The sequence below is a fragment of the Antechinus flavipes genome, chromosome 3, assembly GCF_016432865.1.
Source record: "Antechinus flavipes isolate AdamAnt ecotype Samford, QLD, Australia chromosome 3, AdamAnt_v2, whole genome shotgun sequence".
Taxonomy (NCBI): Eukaryota; Metazoa; Chordata; class Mammalia; order Dasyuromorphia; family Dasyuridae; genus Antechinus; species Antechinus flavipes.
This window is the reverse complement of record NC_067400.1, coordinates 588,892,707-588,908,378: the sequence shown is the minus strand read 5'-3', so window position 1 is coordinate 588,908,378 and position 15,672 is coordinate 588,892,707. Positions and strand designations below refer to the sequence as shown.

At 40.9% G+C, this 15,672-nt stretch overlaps 1 protein-coding gene across 1 annotated transcript in view; it reads right to left on the bottom strand.

Annotated features, from left to right (window-relative positions):
- Positions 1–875: 875 nt before the first annotated feature.
- The window catches only part of LOC127555807 (protein-arginine deiminase type-2), a 62,497-nt gene continuing 47,700 nt past the window's right edge, over positions 876–15,672 (bottom strand). The window contains exons 11-16 of the mRNA XM_051988420.1: positions 14,745–14,896; positions 12,131–12,275; positions 10,853–10,946; positions 10,225–10,310; positions 8,567–8,695; positions 876–5,079 (exon numbers count right to left, since the gene is read on the bottom strand). Coding sequence (XP_051844380.1) covers positions 4,846–5,079; positions 8,567–8,695; positions 10,225–10,310; positions 10,853–10,946; positions 12,131–12,275; positions 14,745–14,896 — 840 coding nt within the window. The 3' untranslated portion in view covers positions 876–4,845. The remainder of the gene's footprint in view (positions 5,080–8,566; positions 8,696–10,224; positions 10,311–10,852; positions 10,947–12,130; positions 12,276–14,744; positions 14,897–15,672) is intronic.

Below are 15,672 nucleotides of genomic sequence, written 5' to 3'. Positions count from 1 at the left end.
ACAGAGCACATGCCTGGGTAATTTTTTACAACATTATCCCTTGCACTCACTTCTGTTCCGACTTTCTCCCTCCCTCCCTCCACCCTCTCCCCCAGATGGCAAGCAGTCCTTTACATGTTGAATAGGTTATAGTATATCCTAGATACAATACATGTGTGCAGAACTGAACAGTTCCCTTGTTGCACAGGAAGAATTGGGTTCAGAAAGTAAAAATAACCTGGGAAGAAAAACAAAAATGCAAACAGTTTACATTCATTTCCCAGTGTTCTTTCTTTGGGTATAGCTGCTTCTGTCCATCCTTGATCAATTGAAACTGAGACTAACGCTCTCTTCACAGATTATTATATACTTAACCATATACATGTTGTATCCCTTCAACTCCCTTCCCTACCCCAGTCACCCACCAGGATATAAATCCCTTGAGGAAAAATCTTTCATTTTATATCTTTGTACTGTGTACTTGCACACAGTAAGCACTCAATAAATTCTTGGACTATTGAATTCTAGACCCCAAGTCAGAAGTTGCCTTTTACAATGGGATCTTCCCCCCATCCCAGAACCCCCTTTGCCCAAGATCCCGAGACTTCCTGGTCTATGATACTTCTATTTCTGCAGAGAAAGCATTCAAAGAATAAGTGTCCTCTCTTTTCTCAGGAGAGAAATGGGGGTCTACAGTTAGAGAATGTTGCAGATATATGGACATTGCCTCTATTCTGATTAGTTTTGCATAACTTTATCTTTGTTATAGGGAGATTTCAATTTGGGTTGGAGTAGCGGCTCTGCAGGGGTGGTATGGTATATTTAGAAATGTGACATTAAAACAAAAGGCATTAGTAAAGATAGCTAAAAAGAAAAAATCAATTTCACTCACTACATTTTCTTGTGTTGCATTGTTTTGATTTTATTTATTTAGTCAGAAGAAGTAGGATTTTCCCCCAAATATTTTAATATCCAGAGGCTTCCTGAAATTGCTTTTTGTTTTGCTCACAACTTTAATGAAATGTAAAACTTCCCCCAGTAACACAGGAACAGGAAGTGTTTTGAATGCCCACCACCGACTGATTTTTGTAGGCCTAAATCTGGAAACGGCTCAGCCTCTTCTCTGGGCTACTAAGGCTTACTAGGTTGTCTATACCCAGTGGCCCATTGGGAGTCCCTGCCTTCTGATAAATGGATGCGAGATTCCCCTGCTGCTGGATTAGCAATGCAACTGACTTAGAGTTTCACAGGTTGCAAAAAGCCTTAGAAAAACCCATCACATGCGTAGGAGTGAATGTCTCATCAGGCTGGGAGTCAAAAAACACACAAAACAAAAATACACACCCACACATGGCGTGGTATGCTGAAGCTCTCTCCCAAAAAAAAAATACAATCTATAATAAGCACTTGCATGCAGGGACAGAAATAGATGAAGCATCATGGGAGAGAGCTCACACCTCAGCATCCCAAAGGGGTTCAGACCTATCACCCCTCTAGCAACAATGATCACTTCTGACACTTCTCAGGGTTTTGTTTGGGCAAAAAACTTCACAAAATGTCACAGGATTAATTTCTGGAGATGAGAGAAATCTTAGAGATCACTCAGTCTGGGGGTTCTTCGGCTAGAATCTGTGAACTTGTCTTAAAAATATTTTGATAACTATATTTCAATCTTATTGGTTTTCTTTGTAATTTCTCTGTATTTTATGTTATATATTTAAAATATTCTTGTGAGGAGGAGTTCGTAGACTTCACCAGACTGACTGACAGAGGGTCTAGGACACACACAAAAAAGTTAAGAGTCCCTTTAACTAGTTCAAGTTCTTCATTTTTAAGAGGTTGGAAGTTAAGGAAGTCCAGGGAGGTCATGGAATTGGAAAATCACATATGTAAAGCTGGGAAATTAGAAGTCAATCTATCAAACGTCTTCATTTTATAGAGAAGAGGGAACTGACTCAACTTAGATCTCACAGGTAGCAAGGGGCAAGTAGGATTCACATCCAGGCCCTTTAATTCCCTTTGCATCACATTGTCTCTGGAAGCTGATATTTGTGCAGAGTCACAGAGTCAAGTAGCAGTGCTGGGATTGGAACCCAGACTCCTGGGGCTCCAGATTTGAGTTTTTTCTTCTATTACATTTTATTGTCAAGGGAAGGTGGTTTATAAGAGATTCCCCTACTCCAGGACACTGAATACATTGACTCACAGTGGACCTGGGCGTCCCAAAGTGTTGCCCGCTAACATCGTCAATGATATCAGTGAAGAACGATCACTTTGGGAAACAGAAATGCGTGCAGTGAATCAGAGAATAAGGGCCACAAGCCAACCAAATATCCCTCTTCCTTGAAATTCAAATGTGTATCATTCCTGAACTGTTGTTTTTGAAATCTCTAATGTGGAGCAGTGATGTATTCATCCTTCTGGCAAATCAACTCATCCCTCAAGGCACCTCTATTCAGAGAAATACTATTAAAAATGGAATTGAGATCTGACTCCAAACCATCACTGTGTATGAACTATGGCTGTGTACCCAGAGCTGGCCCGGGGCTGGCTTTTGCAGGTTAATAAAGAGGCCTGGGTTGATTAGTTTGTTCCAAGGCTAGAGTAGCAGCTGTGATTTGTACTTGGAGTGGTAAAAGTTGGGAGGGAAGACGGTCTGGGGGCTGGGGTCTGGACCATTGAGAGGTGTCTAAGCTACTTGAGAGAGGAAGTCCACTTCAGGATAGGACCATCAAGAAGGAGATGGAGTGGGCAGAGATGGAGTCAGGAAAGTTGGTGGCTTCTTCTAAGTTTTTCTGCCCTTAAACAGAACTCTGATTACCAGGGCATTTTATGCTTCTGTTGGGAAAAAGGCTGTAAATTTATTCTTAGGGAAAAGAGAAAACAGAATAAAATGGAGAAAGGACTTTTCTGAATGAGTACTCTCCCAAATCTTATTCAATCAGTGCCCAAGAAACACTTAGGGCAGAGAAATTCAATTTAGCAAAATATCAATATCATTTTTTATCAGTTCGACTTTTTACAAAATGGAGTCACACAGGGTCAGTGGACAATCAACACATTTTCTATGGTCGTTCCTTCAGTCCCAGGAATTAATTTTTCTCCAGGGAATTGCTTAAGCTCCCTGCAGGGCAAGATGTCATTGGGGTATCTGGTCTGGATCACCAAAATGAAGTCATGCTTAGTTTCTGATCCCCAAAGGGCCTCAGGGACACTACAGCCTAGAGAATGAAAGCTCCCTGGAATCAGAATTGTTTGTTTTTATATTTTGTATGCTATTTAGTTCCTTGAACAAAGTAGTTTTTATATTTTGTATGCTATTTAGTTCCTTGAACAAAGTAGTTCTTTAATAAATACTGATTGGGTGGAGCTAATGGAAAATAAAAGAGGGAGAGAAGAGGGAAGGGAAAGCCCTGGGATGCACAGAAACTTGTCACATCTATACTGTGCAGTTGTGGATGCCTCACTTAATGGAATACTTTTATTTCTTGATGGGGTGGGGCAGAGCACAGAACACCAATGCATTTCTGCAAAACAGTTTCTGTAAGAAAATGGGGCAGGAATCCCATCCCAGGTAGACCTCTTGAAGAAAGATCTTCTTTCTTCTAGATTTCTTTCTAAAAGTAATCTTTTAGGAACTGTTTTAAGAAAATGTCCTAAGTACTACTTCTGGATTCTTGGGGATACAACTTGAGATCTCTCTCTTCATAAACTTCATAGAAGGGTGAGTGGGGAGAGTAGAGATAAGATTGGAGATCATAGGATGATGTTGAGTTGGAAGAGCTTTCTGAGGCCATCTAGTCCATCCCACTCATCCAGGGAGATCATTAAGTGATATGCTCAAGGTTACCCAACTGGTAAGTGTCAAAAAATAGATTAAGATAGTATTTCAGCTCATGTCCTCTGATTCTGGAACCCCAGTCACAGACTCTGAGTGATGCTCTCATTACTGAAATATAATGTGAAGGAACACTGGATCTTTTCTTCTCTGGGGAGAAATGCTATTGGTCATTTAATCCTCTTGACTTGGAAAGCTATTACCAGAACTTGGAAATTAAACTGGCTGTTTGATCCCATCTCTAGGGGTGGACCCAACATGGTGGGAACCAAGGAACCTCTGAGGATAGAGAAGGATCTTTCCCACCGGCTGGTCCCAACCTTGGCCTTACTCCAGAAAAAAAAAGGCACAGAGGAGGGCAATCAGATTGATTAGAAATGGCGGTGTGGATTCTTGGGCTGATATTGCCAAGCATGGCACAGAATATCTTGTGTCTATTTCCTACCTCTCCCTACCATCCATGAAGTTAGTCCCCTGGACCTGTAGTTAGCCTGGGGCTGGACATCTGACTCACTGTGGTTGACATGTGGATGTGGGACAGAATGGATAGATCTTAAGGGATGTGCCTGGATCCTCTGAGGAGAAAACCAGGAATAAAAGTATGAGGAGGGCTGATAAGGAATGAAGTGGTTGAGGACATCCACAGTCGTCCCCTTGAGAGATGAATCCTAAATGGGGCTTGGGGGTCAAAGTCAAATTGAGTCTGGTGTCCATCAGACCTTCTCTTGTCTACAGAGGAATTGACCACTCCCCTTTTTATTTGACCAAGGAGAGAAGATGGTTTGGGAAACCTAAAGACTGTTGCATTTGAATTCAAATGGACTCTAGAACCCTAGGGGTGAGGGATAAGATAAATCACACATAGCTTTTTTCCAGACCCCACCCCATCCCCATGCAGATATCATAATGGACCCAGCCCAATGAAGAAAAAGCAATTTCCAAGAAGGTGTTGGACCTGGGAATATGGGAGGAGGTATGGGGAAGGTGGAGGGAATGAGGGAAGGGGTTGCCAAGACCGCCCATGGTGATTAAGGCACCACATTCCACCACTTGAAGGCAAAGGGTTTCCGGCAGACGTTGGTACCACAGTGGACCTCGCCCATTAATTTGTGATAGGAGGAAATGTCATCGATGAAGGTACAGGAGAAACCCAGAGGTTGCAGAAGTGAGCACACATGAGCTTCCAGGCAGCACTGCTCCTCAATCAGGGGCCCAAAGGGCTTGGGGATACCCAGGTCCTTGTCAAGCACAATCATATTCACCTGTATGGAGAAAGGGAGGTACATATTTGTTGTGTGTGATGGAAGGAGGCTTATCTGAGGGCACTAGTAGGGAAGGATGTCAGTAGTGGAATAAGGGCCGGACTTGGAGATCCAGTCAGTAAATTAACTTAAATTTAATAGATGTGGAATCAGAGAAAGTAAAATCATTTCTCTGAGCTTCAGTTTCCACAGCTGTACAGTAGGAAAAAAAGATTTTAGAATAAGAAAGGCTCAAGTCTAGACCATTTACTTTTACAGTTCAATGACTTGCCTAAGGTCACACAAGCCTTTGAACCCAGGCCTTCTGATTAAAAATCCAGTACCTGTTGTCTCTCTCAAAGGGTTGCTGTGAGGCAAGGGCTATATGAGTCTCCAAGAGCCAAAGAAACTTGAGTCATCATCATTTATGATGGTCCAGACAACAGTGGGCATGATGATAGTTAACATTTCTAAAGATGTGCAAAGCACTCGACAAAAGGATAGAATTCTGGGCCAATCTGAAAGGTTAAGAAGATGATGGCAGTGACAAGATGGAGGTTTGTCTCTCAGACAAATGAAGGTTCTTTCCCAAGAAACCAGGTCATTGTGCCTTCCCTTCCCCTCATCTTGATGGTAGAATCATAGCTTCAGGACTGGACAGCACCTTAGAAACCACTTACTCCATTCCCCTCATTCTCCAAATGGGGGTCAGCTCCTCCGATCCCCAAACCAGTTCCTTTTTGATGGCTACTATGGAACCTCATTGATCAACAAAATAGATTCCATCCAGGCCACAGGCACAAACTCTTTGGCTTCTCTCCAGCATTGATTGGCAAGGGCACGAATTGGTACCACAGAACAGGAGAGGGCAGAAACAACTCCCTCCCTTAACTCATTTTTCTTTTCTTTCTTCTATGATGAAAAATTGCTTTACGAGACCAATCCAATAGCCAGGACCAGGACATCAGAGGATCTTCCCTTTGCCTAAAGGAAGATCTGAGTTCAAAGCCAGTTTCAAAGCCACACTGGTGATCCTGTGTGATCCTGAACAAGTCATTTAATCTGTGTCTGCCTCAATTTCCTCATCTATAAAATATGGACAGTAATAGCATCTACCTCCCAAGGTTGTTGTGAAGAGAAAATGAGGTGATATTTATGAAGGACATTGTAAAGATTACCACATAAATGCTAATTTTTAATCATGATTATCTTTAACACTAGAGTGCCATGCCAAGCTGAATAATGAGGGTACAGGACTATGAGAGATGGAATAGGGTCTGGGAGGATAGGACTGAGGTGGGATAGAAGGGACAGGAAGTTTCTGGAACAGGATGGGAGGTCTTCAGAGATAGGCAGAAGGGCTATTTGTTAGGGACTTCGAGGAAGAAGCTCCCTTCCATTCATGAACAGGGGAACCTGTTACATCCTCAGAAGTGGCTTCTAGACTTGAGATCCTGCCCTCCATCAATAGGATCTTCAATAGTGGTGTGAAGAACTATTAACTGGCTTTGTGATCTTGGGTAAATTACTTAATCCCTTTGAGATGGGCAAATACTTTTCTCTCTCTTCCATCTTAGACTTTTCAGCATCTCATCAAGAATGCTGATCTGTGATCTGAGAATAATATACTACCTAATTCCTGGACTTGTGAAGAAAGGAAGGTCTAAAATAGTACATGAATGTGAATTGTTATTGATCTTTCTAAATCATAGTTCTGATCATGTCATTCACATCAAAAATTACTAAAAAGCCGCAATTTAAAAGATAAGAGGAGAGACTACTTAGCAAAACTAGCATTTCCTAGTCAAGTACTATATTGTAAGTACCAGAATCTCACATACATGTGTAGGGGTCAGAGAAATCTGGGATGAGAAGAGTAATAAAGGGGCATTTCAATGTTATGGGCATATTTTAGCTCAAAGGCACGTATCTTACTCCTCAATTCGATAAACTCCAGTGACTACCCATCATCTCCATGATCAAATATGAAATTCTCTGGTTTTTAAAGCCCTTTACAATTTCTCCCTCCAAGCCCCACCTTCCCTGGCACCTGATGGCTTAATTTTCCTCCCTCCCATCACCAGTCATTCCAGTCACCTGGCTGTTCCTCACATACAACATTCCATTTTCTGCCTTTGGGCATTTTCCCTGGCTGTCCCTCAGCCTGGGATGTTCTCCCTCCTCATCTCTGTCCCCGTTTCCTTGGCTTCAAGCTCTAGATTCAATTGCACTTTTTACAGGAAGTTTTTCCTGAACCACCTTAATGCTAGTGCTGTTTCTTTTGATGATCTCCAATTACATGCATATATAATTAGATATATATGTATATGAAACAATATACATAACATATAGTATCATTATATATAGTATCTTTCTATATATATACATACACACATATATATATATATATAAACATCCACATATAGACATAATAGATACAATCTATCTGTATCTTTTTTTTTTTGTATATTTTGTTAGTCTGAAAGCCCCTTCAGAGTATTTTTTTTATTTGCCTTTCTTTGTAGCTCTAGCCTTTAGCACAGTGCCTGGTACAGAATAAGTACTTAATAAACTCCTATTTACATGCTGCTTTAAATTTAAAAGTATGTTGATTTTGCCTTCAATCTCAGTGTCTTCTCTGTAAAATGGGGTCAGTATTTGAGCACTTTTTTCCCTAACAGGGATGTGAGAAAGTGTAAACCTTAAAATTATTTAAAAGGAGGAGTTACTATTATTCTAGATGCTCATAGCAAGGAATGCAATCAATATTATTCTCTGGGAATAAGACAAGGTCTATAGAAGATAAGAGGCAACTAAGGAGCACAGTGGATAACTTTAGATGTGGAGTTCTAGAACATGAGCTCCAATCCTGACTTAGATATTTACTAGTTGAATGGCCTTGAGCAAGTTGGTTAACCTCTCAGTCTCAGTCTCCTCATTTATAAAGTGGATATTAATAATATTAGTGAGTATTAATGATGCTATAATAATATTGTTATAGCAATGGGAATTTTTATTGCTAATGACATTAATAATAATAATCACAGGGTGAGTTAAGATATGCACATTATTTTGCAAATATTAAAATGTTATATAAATGCTAGCTTTATAAAAATAATTAATAATGATATTAATTAATAATTAATGAGTTGCTATAATACAGTGAATAAGTAGTAAGCCAACCTAACTAGAATCATCCAAGTAGCTGATATTGTAATCTAGGTAGGGTGGAAGAATATATTCTTTCTGGAACCACATCTTATCCATTGTATTGACGGGTGAGAATGAGAAGAGCTGGGTTTGAATCACAACTTAATACAGGTGTGACCTTGACCAAATCATCTATCTCCTCTCCACCTCAGTTTCTTCATCTGTAAAATGAGGAGGTTTGGGCTAGATGGCCTTGTCAGCCCTATTGGCTGTAGAATCTATGAATTCTGATCAATGTCTTCGCATTTCTAGTGGCTTAGAGGGGGTGGTAAGGAAGGAAGGGGATTGAGCTGCTTACCATGTTGGGGAAATAAGCCATGGCTTGGCCATCCTCATTTAACTTGAACAGAGCTGGGAGATCAATGATATCTTTCTCTGTCAACCCTAGTTCCTTTTTCAGGATATCCCGGTTCCAATCCAGGCAACGCTGAGGAGAAATTGGAGGAGGGGAGAGAAAGCAGGTGTAAAAATATACTTTGACAGAGTTGGGATACTGGAAGTCTCAACTTTCTGAGTTTCTAGAATCCCAAAGTTGCCATCTTGGGCTAATCATGTCCATTCTTTGGGATTGTTTCCTACTTTATAAAATGAAGACTATAAAATTGGACTAGTTGGCTCCTTTTTGGTTCTGGAGCTAGGATTTTATGATTATTATCTTTAAATGATCCAGCCTCTAACAGGAGTCCCCAAATAATAGTTTAAGGATCATTGAGATTCCAGTATTGTCTTTAATGACTCTCTTCTTTCTGATTCACCATCACTCTCAGGGGGAGAATGAGAAAGAAGAGAAAAGACCAAACTAAGAAATGGCAGCCTCAAATCTCTCTCTGTGTATCTATGTTTGTGGCTGCTCTTTTCCCCCCATTAATAATTGATATACTAACTGTTTTGTCAGGGAATATATTGTTGTGATTGTTTTGAATGATTGTGCATACTGGAAAATATCTACTGTGTAACATCAAAATGAATCAATAAATTCTCAAAAGAAATGAGAACCAAAATAAAATTGAGTTTAAAAAAATGAGAATCTTCACATAGTCCTAATAAAGTTAACTTGAAAAACTCTGTACCATCCATACAAAGATAGGCAAGTGAACATGAGATTTAATAGTTTAAAACTGTACTAAACCTATTTGGTTTAGTAAACCCTGGTTTTGGTAAACTCTGACTAAGTTTGGTACATTCTTGACTGTTTCCCCCATCAGGATGTGGCCTCTGACACAGTCCTATGAGTGACTTTGTCTCTATTATGATATATGATGCTATTCACAAGGGTAGCTCTGTCTGCTTCCAGTATATTCTTAGCCCTCCATGGACCAAGGCAGTAGTTCTCAAACTTTTGTTTTCAGTATCTTTATCCTATTAAAAATGATTGAGGAGCTCTCCAAAGAGTTTTTGTTTATCTGGATTATATTTATAGACATTTACCATATTGGAAATACAAAATTATTTTTGAATTTGTAGACCCTCTAAAAGGATTTCAGAGATCCCCAGGATTCTCTAGACCATACTTTGAGAACCACTGGACCAAGGATGCCTATGTTATATTTCATTCTCACATTCCCAATAGGCAAGATCTTGAGCATTTATGATTGTTATGCCCACAGGGACTTCTCTGTCCCCATGTCCCCCCTTTGGATAATGGTTCATATCCTTTGATCACTTATCTATTGGGGAACTGCTGCTGGTATTATTATACATTTGTGTTCATTCCCTATTTACACTGAATCTCAGACTTTTACCCTACCCCACCTTCTCACCATTTGGGATCCTCTTTTTATTCTTTCTTCATTGTCTTTAAATGTGCAAATCTTTTAAAAATGGCATATAATTGAAATTAACCTATTCCCCATGCCATTCCTAATGGATAAACCAATGGGATCTGGGGCTGGCTCCGAGAGGGATCCAGCAGGCTGTTGCCGTCCTGCTCCCCCAGGCTCTAGGTTCTGTCCTTACCTGAGCATACAGGTTCTGCTGCACCAGATTCTCATTGGACAGGATCTTATTGATGGTAATACGTTTGTTGCTCATGCCCCCCAACCCTGCAGAGGGGGAAAGGACAGAAGATTATAGTCTGAGACTCCAGGCAGAGTCTTGGAAACCTCAGTTGTTCCCTGTGATCCATAAATGAAAACCACAGGCTGGATAGAGTCTTGTGAGATTCTTTTGGGTGATGACCCAGGAAAGATATTGAGAAAGAGTAATTGAACAGGTCATAATAATCCTGGATAATCTCACAAGATAATCCTCTAGGATTTTATGGGAATCAAAGGAAAAATGATGATGAAGCATATTTTAAACCATAAAGAATTAAAAAATGTCAGCAATGATTATTTCTATTGTTCTGAAATCTTCCCTGTGGGCCTAGCAGAGTGCCATGCATTTAATCCACATCTTTTAATGGCCGAATCAGCGCTTCTGTCCTCCCCAGCTTCATGGGCCATCCAACCTTTTTTGGATGGAGACACCGAAATACCCCTAGTCTATATCTCAGTGGCACTCCATTGTGTGGTTAACCTTTTCTTCCCACCTAAATGCTCCATCTCATCCCCTAGCATAAGTTCCAGGGCCCTGGGTCACTTACCTTTGAACAAGATGGCTTCTCCATGCCCTTGTTTTTGCTTTTCCCGGAAGAGCTTGTAGCAGGCAGAGGTACTGGCCATGAGCAGCCGGAATTCCTAAAGGAGAGACCACCCAGGAGTGCCATGGAGCAGGGGGAGGAGACAAAGGATGAGGGTCACAAGGATCATCCTGATAGGATGCCTTAGCCTAAGGGTTTCAAAGCAACCTCTAGACCCCTTCTCATTCCTCATCACATCTTTAGGTGGTAGGAAGCCAGCAGGGATAATTCTTCCCTTTACAGAGAGAGGAAAAAGTGAGACAGAGAGAGGAGAATTGGCTTTCCAGGGAAACTGCCAAAATATTTGGCATTCAGCCTATCTCTGTTGTCTCCCAACAAAGATGTAGTTCTTCCAGAGATTGTCCTTATTGTCATTGAATTTGTATGAGCAATTCAGATTTGGGTTTGGGATCAGAGCATAAAGGCAGGGAAGAAAACCCTCCCTCAAACAGCTGTACCGATTCCCAGAAGGCCAGGTGGAATTGTTAGAACCTTAGGTCATGGCCATCCATTTTTCCTGAGCCTGACTCAAGGCTCTAAGCAAATATCTCTTGATTCAGTGTTAAGAACTCTGGCTCTGGAAGCAGACAACCTGGGATCAAATTTGACCCTTGCCCTTGATGCCTCCTGTCTATGTGAGCTTGGACCCACCTCTTGGGCCTCAGTTACCTCACTTATAAAAATGACAAGGTGGGACCATCTTGGGAACTAAGGTTTCTTTGAGCCTTAAATCTAACATGTGCTGACTAGTAATAGCTTTCCTTGTAGGATTCTGATGAGAAATGCAGTGTGCTATTATACTCATTTTGCAAGTGAGGAAATTGAGGCTCAAAAGGATTAAGTGGCTTACCCTTTAGTCTTGCATTTAGGATATATTACAACTGGGATCAAAATCCAGGTTTTTTTGAGTATAAATTCAAAATCTAGAACTGGAATGGGCCTTAGAATAGTCACTCCCTTCCTCTTTTTCATAGATTAGGAAACTGAGAACTAGAATAGGAAATTGCTTAGGGTGGTAAGGACAGTGCTCTAACTATTGCACTGTCCTGCCTCTCATGGGGATGCTTTTTCAAGGGTGATGTGATCTTGTTCATGGAGACCTCCAGGTTTCCCCAAGATTCTACCACAAACACACATAGCCTCCCAGCCTACCTCCTCCTTCCTCCTCTCCCCTTTCCTTCCTGGGGACACTATCCTGTGCAGGCAAAGACCAGCAGGTCAGCCCTGGGGTTTTGTGCTCACCTTTTTGTTAGGGATGGGCACGAAGGTCATAAATTCATCCACGTGGCCAACGATCAGCCAATCAGAATACAGCTCCACAGGTGCCTGGACTAACTGGGCTTGCAGGAAATCTCTCACGACCTTTGTCATCCGTCTCCCACCAGACCTGAGGATGGGAGGGTCAAAGAAGAAGGAAAAGGGCGTCAGAAGGGCTTCTCTCCTTGCCTCTTTCCCTTCATCAAGTCTGGAAAATTCTCATCTAGTAACAGCTCAGATTTATTTACAAGGTGTCTCCAAAGTCTTATTTAGTCTGGTCTGACTTTTTGTGACCCCATTCGGGGTTTTCTTGGCAAAGATACTGGAATGATTTGCCATTTCCTTCTCCAGGTCATTTTACAGAAGAGGAAACTGAGGCAAACAAGGAGAAGTGACTTTCTCAGGATTACACAGTTAGGAAATATCTGAGAATGGATTTGAATTCAGATCTTCTTGATTCCAGGCTCACCATTATGTCACCTAGCTGCCCTCCTAAAAGTCTTAGTGCAGTTTTTAATCTTCAATAATTTAAACAGTAATTAATAATAATTGGGATACTCTGGAGTGCTTTTAAAGTTTATAAAATACTTTATTCCCAATAATCCTGTGAGGTAGGTCATGTGTGTATATCCTCTCCCATTTTACAGATGGGGAAGTTGGGGCTCATAGGAGACAAGTGACTTGCTCAAAATCATATAAGCTAGTAAGTTACTATGTTGTTACACAGCTAGCAAGGGTCAAAATCAGAATTATAATTTGCTCTGGCCCTTGGCCCGTAGCCACAGGCTTGCAGCTGCATATTGATTTAGAAAACCACAAATTAACATGATCTATACTGTATTTTTACTTATGATGTCAAACATTTTCTTAGTAGATTTTAATATCCAATTTTAATATCAAGCCTTGAGTTTGCTACTGCTGATGTAGAGGAAAGAAGGCTGGATTTGCAAGCAGGAAGAACTGATTTCATACCTTGTCTCTTTACTTATCAGCTGTGTGAGTGTGGAAAAGTTGCTTAATGAAGAGAATCCGCATTTACACAGCACTTAATTTTGCAAAACACTTTCTCTCCTCTTTGATCCTCACAACAATTCTGGGAAGTCGGTGTTATTATATCCCCATTTTACAACTCAGATAATTGAGGCAGGCAGCACTGAAAATGACTTGCTTAAGACCCCACAGGAAGCAAATGTCTGAAGCAGAATTTGAACACAAGTTCAATATTTGTAGACTGATTGCTTCTTGTTCCATTCTCCTTTGGGGACATCTGTTAGGGAGTTCCCAGCATGGTGTTTTTTTCCCGTGATTTTACTACCTACAGGAACAATTTGGACATGTTGAATTGTCTTTTTCCTTAAGTTTTGTCTGCTTTTAGTCCAAAGATTAAGGACCTTTCTTTGTATTAAGAGGAACGAGGCTTTTAGAGATTGAATAAAAGAATTTGAGGTACCTAGATGCCAAAGGACAGATTACACCAGGAATTCAAACTCAGACAATTACTAACTGTGTGAACCTGGCCAGGTTTCTCTATTTGCCTCAGTTTCCACAACCGTAAAATAGGGATAATACCTCACAGGCAAGTCTTCCCATATATTATATGAGATAACAACATATTATATGGTAGATTATATAAGTATATATTATATGGGATAATGATATATTGTGATGTAATATAGAAACATATGTGGGATAATAATATTTTATTATATAGCATATTATATAAGTATATATTATATGGGATAATGCTGTATTATGATATGGTATTTTATATAAGCATATACTATATGGGATAATGATATATTATCATATAGCACATTAGATAAGTAAATATTATATGAGTTAATGACTTATTATTATATAGCATATTATATAAGTAGAAATTATATGGGACATTGATATAGTATTATATAGCATGTTACATAAGTATATATGGGATAATGTATATTTATAAGTATATATTATATACACACACATATATAATGCTATATATGATAAGTATGTAACTGGTATTATATTGGTAAGTATATATATGTATATATATAATGATAAGTATATATATAAAATATACTTTTTTTTTCCCTGAGGCAATTGGAGTTAACTGATTTGCTCAGGGTCACACAGCTAGGAAGTGTTATGTAAGAGATCCATTGTCCTACCTGGCTGCTCCTGTTATGTATACTTATGTCTATATGGGACAGTGGTATATTATTATATAACACATTCTGTAAGTATATATTATATGAGATGTTGTATTATAATGTATATCATATAATCACATATTCATGGCACACTAACAGCACCTATGCTAGGAAATGTGCATTTAGAACATAAGCTCCATGAGAACAGGAGCTGTTTTTGGCTCTTTACTGACCCACAGTAAGCACTCAGTAAATGCTCGTTGAACCTCTGGAAGTGCAGACGCCAGGAGGGGAAGACAAAGCTTCCCCCAGAGGCAGGAGGGCCGAATTTCACGCATCATCAGTGGATGTTTAGGGGTGTATCAGAAGAAGTCCCCATTCCGTGTAGCAACAACCTAGTTGGCCTATGTGTAAAGCTGGCCCCGCGGGGAGCTTTGCCGTCGGCCTAAGGGCTGTCTTACAGAGGGAAGCTGCTGCCGATGAGGATCCTGCCCAGGGGGTACTCCTTGCCGTTCACCGTCACAGGGGGGCTGACCTCCAGGTTCCCAAAGGAATCCAGGCTGGTGACTTCCTCGAAGAGCGGCTCCCGGGTGACGTAGCCAAAGTCTGGGCCCTGTGCAGACGGCACACTGCATTAGCCTTTCTCCTCCACTAAGCTCGCCCACTATTCCCCGGGCCGCCCGTTTGCTCAGTTCTGTGCAACGCTCGGTTACGTGATGGATGGATTTGCCAAGATCTGCTCCTCCTCCCTGTCCAGCTGGATCCCAGGCCACCAGCAGGAGGGATGTGCGGGGAAGGTCGGGGGGCCGGGCAGACAGGGGACAGAGTGTGACATTAACTGTGTATCCATGACAGGGGTTCCCTGTGAATGTCTTTAAAAAATGTTGATAACTATATCCATAGTTTGGATTTCCTTTGTTATCCTCTATTTTACTTTATGGATTTAAAAACATCCTTCTGAGAAGGGGGCCCGAGAAGGACTTCCCAGACACTGGTGGAGGACTTTGTTTAGGACACAAGTCTGGTCTGGAATGTTCACCTCATCCTATATTCCAAGGTCAAACAATCATGAGGCAGAATAGCAGGGTGGACAGCACCCTAGGGCCAGGATAAAAGGTATACAGGATCTCGGATGAGGAAGGGACGTCAGAAGCCAGCTCAGGTAATAGACTAGGAATCCCTTTACAACACAGCTCATGAGTGCTCTTTGGGTAGTGGATGGACTCGGAGACAGGAAAATCTGAATTTGATCCTGCCTCCGACACTTACTGGACAAGACATTTAGCCTCTGTAAAGTTGGCAACTGCCCTCTAAGGTCCTTTCTCATTTAAAATCTATTCTCCTGTACCTCCTTCCAGTGAGGAATAATCCCCCCAAGATGGCCCCTTC